Here is an 8,192-nt window from a genome sequence, read left to right as displayed (position 1 = left end):
AGGAAGCATGATTTTATGTCAATATGTCTGGATTAGGCTCGGTGGTGGACATGTTACGCACCAACAGCAGGAAAGGCAGGCCTGGGAGAGCCCTAGAGGTGATTGTTCTGGGAAGGAGGTTGTAGTTCCTGAGGCCAGAATATAGTCCAAGGGGGTGGTTTCAGGATCAGCAAGGGATAGCTGCAGCCACAGGGGGATGAACACCATCCTCCTAGGGCTAGAGGAAAGGGAAATAGATGTCAGGGCAAAGAATCAGTTTCAGAGAGAGGACTTTGAGGACTGAAGACAGAGAGAGAAATTTAAGGTAAAATCTGACAGGCTTCCCTACAGAAGCCAAAAGGGCAGGTGGTACCTGGGCTAGAGGCAGGTAGGCTGGTGTGTGCAGAGCCCAGGACCTGGACCAGCCCCGGTCATGGGCAGGGGTGGGGATGGGCTGGGTACAGAGATCTGGACTGCGAGTAAGTTGGGAGAGGGAGTGGGGTCTAATACAGAAGGGGACTTTGATTCTTTCTGTGTCAGGAGCAGCTTCTTGGCACCACATTTGGACCCCCACAGCCAAATGGCCTAGGTGGGTAGGGCCAGGGATTGAGCTTCCTGGTCTTGCAAGATGTAGGGGGAGTCTAGGGCATACTAACTGATAGCTGCTGAAAACAGTTGGCAGATGAGTTTTCCCTGGATCCTGAAGAAAGGGGTTGTCTGACATCTAATCAAGGACCAACCTGGGCTCCCTTCTTCTCCATCCTGGGTTGAGGGGGGGTCTTGGGTCAAATTCTTGAAGGTTTGGAATAAGTAAGGGGATCAAGAATCCAGAAGGACTGACGGTACAAAGCAGACTGTTCTCTCTCATCCCTTGAGCTCTTTGCCTCCTGGTCCGCACCCCAGGTTCCAGTCTCTTGAGTCAACACGGAGGAAAGAAGGTGATTCTCACACACTGTAACTCTAGACAGAGGCTTTCTTTCCACCAGGTCTGACCTCCCAGGCAATCAAATCTCAAGTTATTTTTCCCCAGGTCAGACACAGAAGACTAAGTTAGACATTTCCCAAAGGAAACTGACTACTTTACTACAGGAAAAGTCACATTAAAAGCAAGATAGTACAAGACCATGGGGATGGACAAGGCCATAGGGAATAATGTTTTTATCTGGACAGAAACAAATTCAGCCTTAGGAGACTCAGCTGGCCCTAATGTGGACACCAGATCATTTCTCAATGACCCAACCTTGCATGGCCCCGAGGCTGAGCAATTCATTCCACCAGAGCAAGTAAATTCATGATGTGGGCCTTGGCCTGAGATGCTGGTCCTCAATGCATGGGATAAACCAGCCTAATCCCCAAAGAAGGAGAGAGAGCTAAAAATTATTGTGGACCTACTGGTGTGCAGTTGGGGTCTCATTTGTGCTTTTGTTTAATTCCTCCAAAAAGCAAGATAGGCTAAGATTTGGGTGGTGTGAGGTCTTAGGTGACAACTTTTCCTTCCCACTCCCACCCCCACCAGGTTTCAAATAAACACTGAGGATACTGAGCACCCCTCTAGGAAAAAGACAAAAAATAACCATGCCCATAGTGGTAATGCAAACAAGAGTCCAGATTCAAGAAAGGGCAGGTGACAATACCCAGACCTGGTAAGGGTGTGATAAAACAGGGACCATCACATACTGTTGAGTGTCTAATTGGTGCAGCATTTTTGAAGGCAATTTGGTGATGTAATTAAACAATTTAAGTGCACACACGTACTCCTTGACAAAGCAATTTCATTGCCAGGAATTTATTCTACAGATTTTACAAGTATGCAAAGATTTGTGAACAAGGACATTCATTTGCCTCATTTATTACAGTAAACAAGGAAAACAAATGCCCATCAATGGTGGACCCATTGAGTAAAATAAATACTCTGCATCTATCAAAAAGAATGAGGTAGACGTACAAGAAACAATTATTATGAAAAGATATAAAGAGATGTACAAGATTATTAAATGAGAAAAGAAATTGCAGGAGAGCCTTGTAATCTTATCCTATTTGTGGGTTTTTAAAGACTATTAACTATACATATATTTGTACTGGAATAGAAAACATACAGAAAGATACACACAAGAAAAAGTGAACAGTGGCTACCACTACGGGACCTTTACTTTCTATTTCACATTTTTCTCTACTGCTTTGAATTTATTTTCAAACATGTATTACTTTTAAAATATAAAAGAGGGGTTCCCAGGTGGCTCAGTTGGTTAAGCACCCAATTCTTGATCTCGGCTCAGATCATGATCTCGCCATTCGTGAGACTGGGCCCTGTGTCAGGCTCTGCACTGACAGCATGGAGCCTGCTTGGGATTCTCTCTCTCCCTCTCTCTCTGCCCATCCCCCACACGCGTGCTAGCTCTCTTTCTCAAAATAAATGAACATTGAAAACTAAAATAAAATTTAAAAGAAAAAAGGAGGAAAAAGGGACCAATGAAAGGTAACTTATCAAATGTCATCATTAGAAAGCGAATTCAGAAATAAGACCTGAAGGTCAGTAAGACCTGGTGGCTGACTGGGGGACCCTTCCTGACCCAGCTGACTGGGCAACATGAACATGCTGCTCTCACTCCTAAGTTCTAACTCCTTGAGACCCAAGCACTCTTGCCGTGGGGCCTCCTGCAACATGGCTGAAGAGAGGGAGTGGCTCTCTTCCCCAACTGAAGCCAATTTCTGAGTCATCAAGGCATATAAAGGGAAAGCACTGGTGGCGAGTGACATTGGCAGGGATTTGCACCCAGTGACAGAGTCCCAGCTCAGCTGAAGCAGAAGGCAGCAATTCTGGCAGATCCCCATCCCAGCTAATAGCAGGATAGATCTCCAGCTTGGTTACCACCAAGTCTTGGCACAGGAGTCTTGGCACAGTGGAGGTGATGGCAGAATTGCAGGTATCCAGCAACAGCAAAAGGAAGCAATCATCAAGACTGAGTCAAGAATAAACCTGGGTAATATGAGCTTGGAGAATCCCAGAAAAACTTGAGGAAAATCTACCTATATGGAATGTCTGAGCATTTTAAGAATGCCCAGGGTTCATTCATTCATCTTATATACTGAGGTCTTACTGTGTTCAAGACACAGTAGCAAGCACAGGGGATACAGCAATGAATAAGGTAAACACAGAATTTATTAAGTTGAATTGGATGAAAATACAATTGCCAATATTCAACCTTTTTGGATCTACAAAAATGGCACCTTCCTATGGATCAACGTAAATACATTCTGGCAAGAGAAAAGAAAAGATGAATTTCCTAATTAATTGCTTGATTACAATTGTGAAAATAGCTACAAAGGGACAATCAGATTTAATACAATTGTGTGTGTGTGTGTGTGTGTGTGTGTGCGCGCGCGCGCGCGTATGTGTGCGCGCACACGTTGCTGGTCAAGAAGGGCTTCTCTATAAAGAGTTACTTTTAAAGAGGTGAGGATGAAGAGGAATTAACTTAGTGAAGGAGAGAGAGGGATATCATTCCTGGCCAAGCCAGGCGCAAAGGCCTCGAAGGGAAGGAAATTGGTCTGTTCCAGGGACTGAGATGGTGAGTGAACCCACGGAGAGGGGCGGAGGCGGTAGAGGATGAGATGGGGATAACAGGATGCTGAGACGGACACGGGAGCCAGATCACGGCATAATCCAAAACACTGCAACGTCTAGAGAACATTCAGGCAACAAAGGCTGTTCATTCCCCCTTGTAACCAGCGAGCCCCGCACTCTACAGCGAGGCGGCCAATGGGAATCGAGTCCTTCCGAGGGCTTCCTTCACCCAGTGCGCCAAGCGCAGGGTGGCAGTGGTGAGGCAGGCGGGGGAAGCCCGGGCCTCAGGGGGAGGAGGCCAGGGAGGCCGCGTGTGCACCGGGCGCCCTCACCCCAAGGCGGCAGCCCAGCGTCCAGCAGTCCTGGCGGAAGCGGCGCACCGAGAAGCAGTAGATGAGCGGGTCCAGGCAGCTGTTGAGGCTCAGCAGCGCCAGGCTGAGGGTGTGCAGGACGTCGAGCGTGGAGGCGGCGCGGCACCCGCCGCCGTCGCTGCCCGCGGCTCCCTCCCGCCCGGCCACCCAGGGAGCCAGCAGCAGGTGGTAGGGCGCCAGGCAGAGGGCGAAGACCAGCAGGAGCCCCAGCACCATGGTCCTGGCCGCGCGCCGGTGCGGGCCGGCGGGGGCCGGGCCGGGGCCCGAGGGGGCCGCGAGCGCCCGCGCCAGGCTCACGTAGGCCGCGAGCACCAGCAGGAAGGCGGCGGCGAAGAAGGCCACGGTGGCGTAGGCCAGGCCGGCGCGCGCCCAGCCGTGCTCCAGGCAGCGAGCGGCACCGCCCGGGCCCGGGCGCAGCGCGTGCGGCGCGGCCAACGAGGGCGCGGCGCAGGCCAGGCCGGCCAGCCAGGCGGCGGCGCAGGCGGCGCGCGCGGGGCCCCGGCGGCGCAGCGCGAGGCGGCCGGCCGCCCTGGGCCGGGGCCCGCGCACCGAGCCGCAGCGGCACACGCTGATGAGCGCGGCGAAGGCCACGGCCGCGTAGGTGGCCACGTAGTAGGCCGCGCCGGCCGCGCGGCAGGCGGCCTCCGGGAAGGGCCAGTGGGCCGGGCCCAGGTAGTAGGTGAGCCACAGCGGCAGCGTGAGCGTGAAGAGCACGTCGGCCAGGGCCAGGTTGAGAAGGTAGAGCCGCAGGGCCTGGCCCAGGCGCCTGCCGCTGCGGACGAACACTGCCAGGGCGGCCACGTTGGCCGGCAGCCCCAGGCCCAGCGCCAGGGCGTAGGCAGTGGGCACCACGATGAAGCGAGCAGGGTCGTCCCAGGGGCTGCAGCCGCCGACACCCGGGTCCCCAACACTGCCGTTCATCTCGGACCTTGCACCGGGGAGAGGAAGAGAGGTCACTGTGGAGGCTAGCCACAGAAGGCCTCCGTACCACCCCCCACCCCCCCCCCCCCCCCCCCCGCCGCCACCCCCGTCTCCTCTAACTCAGCCCCTGCTGGGAGGGGACACTAAGGAGCAGGGAAGTTCCTGTGGGAGAGAATGAGGACTGAGCTGAGCCAGCACCCCTGAGGATGGAGCACAGGGGGTGGACTCCAGAATCCCTTGAAGTACAACGGGCTTGCTGACAAGCTGCAGGAAATGAGGAAGACACAGGAGTCTCAGATAGCTTGGAAATTTCCAACCTTGGTGACTGAGAGGGTGGAAGTGACGCCCCTCACAGATGGAGTATGGTTCAGATATGTGGAGGCACCGGCACGTGCTTAAGCCCGAGCAAGGCTGAGCCAACAGGGAGTTCTGGAGAAACCAGAATATAGAGTCCTTCCCAGAAAAAGCGCAGTCCTCCCTCCTCCACATACTATGGACGAACAGGCTTATGATGCAGTGACCCTGAGGACAGTCCCATGCATAGTGACCTTGGACTTGCCTTAATGAAGGTCCACTCCCCGCTTGCCTGTAGCCCGGGGAGCAGGGCTGAAAAACGGTTCAAAACTCTCAGGCTTTCCAGCCTGATTCCTTCCCCTCACCTTTTGACCACAAATAAATCCTGGGTCTGCTCAAAATTTTGGCCAGCAAAGCAAAACAGAGCACAGGCCCAGGAATCAGGCAGGTTCTAGATACACACATTTATTTGCCATGTGACCTTGGACAAATTACTCCGCTTCACTGAGCCAATCTTTCTCTGCTGTAAAACGGAGATTAAGATACCTACCTCACAGTGTTGTTGGGAGAACTATGAGAAAACATAAGTAAAACTCTGAGCGCTGTGGCTGACACTGGGGAGACACGCCAGAACCATTAGCTCCTTTCCCTCCAGGCAGCACACAGATGAATGTGTATACCACCCACACAGGCACCCCAAGCAAACAAAACAACACAGAGACATCTGGGCGTATTCCTCTTCTCTCCCCAGGGGGGTAAGTGCAGAAGCCCATGTCCTGTTCCTATTTTTGGCACAGTCACCCCCCTAGGGTGTCCCAAAACTCAGTTCCTCCAATACCAAAATTTGTATTTCTGCCTCTGCACCCCTCAGGCTGCAATCCTTTCTGGGACCCTGAGTGGAATGTCTTCTCCCCTCCCTCTCCACTCTGTCCACTGTTGGCTCTAGCCCCAACTGCCCCACCCGGAACCTCTCCCTGCCATCCCTCCAGGTCGTTCCTGTCTTACCTCTTGCTGTTAAAGCTGCTGCAGCAATCTCTAGGGCCGTAGGGGGCCTGGCTTTAAGGAGCTGAGACAGAGCAGAATCCACTCCCACCCCCACATCTCAGACCCTCCCATCAACCCACTAATCCCAGGATGCCACGTGAAGAATGGGCCAACAGCTGGAGGGGCTGGGGCCCACCTGTGGCAGCTATAAGCTGGGTTTGTGGGGTGCGGCCAGGGTCGCAAGGGAAGGGAGCATCTTTGAGGCAAGGGGGAACAGAGAGGGAGATAGAAAAGTAAAAGTAAAGCCTTGCAGCTGAATGTCATGGTACTGACCTGACCAAGGTTCAGGGTGCGGTTTGAGGGGGGGCACATATCCTGAAGCCTGGCTTCTCCTTGGGCCAAGGAGGCACTGCTGGAACTCAAGATACTCCTGCTGCTGTCAATCCCAACTGCTCCACACCAGCTGGCCAACCCACTCCTCCAGCACCCTGCCTTTCCCACAGCTGCTAGGTGGGCCCTACAGCCGAGCTGGGGGCCCTGTAGCTGCTAATCAGCTTACAGGCCAAGCCGTGGTAAACAGGAGCCCTCAGTCTAATGCCAGCTGTGAGAGGTTTTACTCAAAGTCCAGGCTGGAGACAGGCTGACTGTCGCATCCCAGAAGGAGTAGAGATGGTAAGAGGCCAGGATCCTAGGGGCTCCAGGTCCTATGTTTATGGCCTTCATAATGTTCATGCAGAGGGGGAATTCTGGAAACAAGGCAGATTTAATCACATTGGGCAGATCATCTCCTCTACCCTGTTGAAGGGAGCAGGGGTGCTATGCATGCCCACTTTCAACTTTTGACAGCCGGTGCAGTGCAAAGTGTGGGTTCTGGAGTTCATCAGGCCCTAATGAATCTCAGATCTGACACATGGGCACTTAAGCTTTCTGACCACATCTTCCCATCTATAGAACAAACTATTTAATAACAAAAGCTATTTAATGATAGCATTTACTGAGCACTTATTATGTGCCAGGCACTACTGTAAGCACTTTCTCACTAAATCCTCACAGCAACTCTATGAAGTATTTACCATTATTACCCATATTTTGCAAAGAAGCTAGTAAGTGGTGGGTACCATTGCCCACCTCTTCCCTTTCTTTGCTGACCAGGGTGGCTAAATCTTAACTAGTCTAAGTCCATCATAGGAATTCCTTTCTCCTTACGAATGGGTGGTCTAGGTATAGAGATGGGACTAATTCTGGCCAATGGGATGTGAGGGGAAATCTGGGGGTCTTCCAAGAGAGTTTTCCTGTCCCTTTTCACCTTTGGATGTTATGTGCAAATGTGCCGTCTGGAGCCACTGCAACTATTTTGCAATGCTGAGGGCAGGAGCCAATAAGTTGAAAGCAGCAGAGCAGGAAGTTGAAAGAACATCAGTCTTTGAGGTCATTGCAAAGCAGCCAAATTACCCAACACAGAAACTGAAAGTATGTTATCGCTGGACCTCTGTCAAAGAAAAGGATTCCTGATTGTTTCGACATTCTATGTAGTGAATGTATACTACTGCGTTAAAAAAAATTTTTTTTAACATTTATTTATTATTGAGAGACAGAGACAGAGCATGAGCACGGGAGGGGCAAAGAAGGGGGAGACACAGATTCTGAGGCAGGCTCCAGGCTCTGAGCTGTTAGCACAGAGCCTGACATGGGGTTTGAACTCACAAACCACGAGATCATGACCTGAGCCAAAGTCGGACATTAACCGACTAAGCCACCCAGGTGCTGTAATATACTACTCCATTTTTTACGTCTATTTACATATACTACTTTTAGATGTACCAGTGTGTGTCATACATACACATACACACACACACACAATAGAGATTGCATCACTGTGCTTTCAGACACAAGAGGAAAAGACCTAAGGGTGCCAACTTGCTTGAGGTTCCCAGCTAGTCAGTGTCAGGGCAGAAATTACCACTGTGTAGTAAAGATGAAATGGACGAATGTACACAGACAACTTTCATTCCTATGGGCTCCCAAAAGCCATTGTCCCTAACCCCAAAGTAATCTGTCGACTGGTGGCTATGGCAGTT

General features: G+C 51.7%; 1 protein-coding gene across 1 annotated transcript; it reads right to left on the bottom strand.

Moving 5' to 3' along the window:
- Nucleotides 1–3,828: 3,828 nt before the first annotated feature.
- Nucleotides 3,829–4,836, bottom strand: LOC109255231 (platelet-activating factor receptor-like). Its single transcript, XM_019429746.1, has one exon. It carries the CDS (start codon nucleotides 4,834–4,836, stop codon nucleotides 3,829–3,831), a length of 1,008 nt encoding a protein of 335 aa, XP_019285291.1.
- Nucleotides 4,837–8,192: the final 3,356 nt, after the last annotated feature.

The sequence above is a fragment of the Panthera pardus genome, unplaced genomic scaffold (genome assembly GCF_024362965.1).
Source record: "Panthera pardus isolate Hobbes unplaced genomic scaffold, ASM2436296v1 HiC_scaffold_11, whole genome shotgun sequence".
In the NCBI taxonomy this organism is placed as follows: Eukaryota; Metazoa; Chordata; class Mammalia; order Carnivora; family Felidae; genus Panthera; species Panthera pardus.
Note: the sequence above shows the minus strand (reverse complement) of the source record. Positions and strands in the feature narration are given on the sequence as shown.

Excerpts from the sequence above, each read along its gene's own strand:
- LOC109255231 (XM_019429746.1), bottom strand. The coding sequence starts at position 4,836 with ATGAACGGCAGTGTTGGGGACCCGGGTGTCGGCGGCTGCAGCCCCTGG.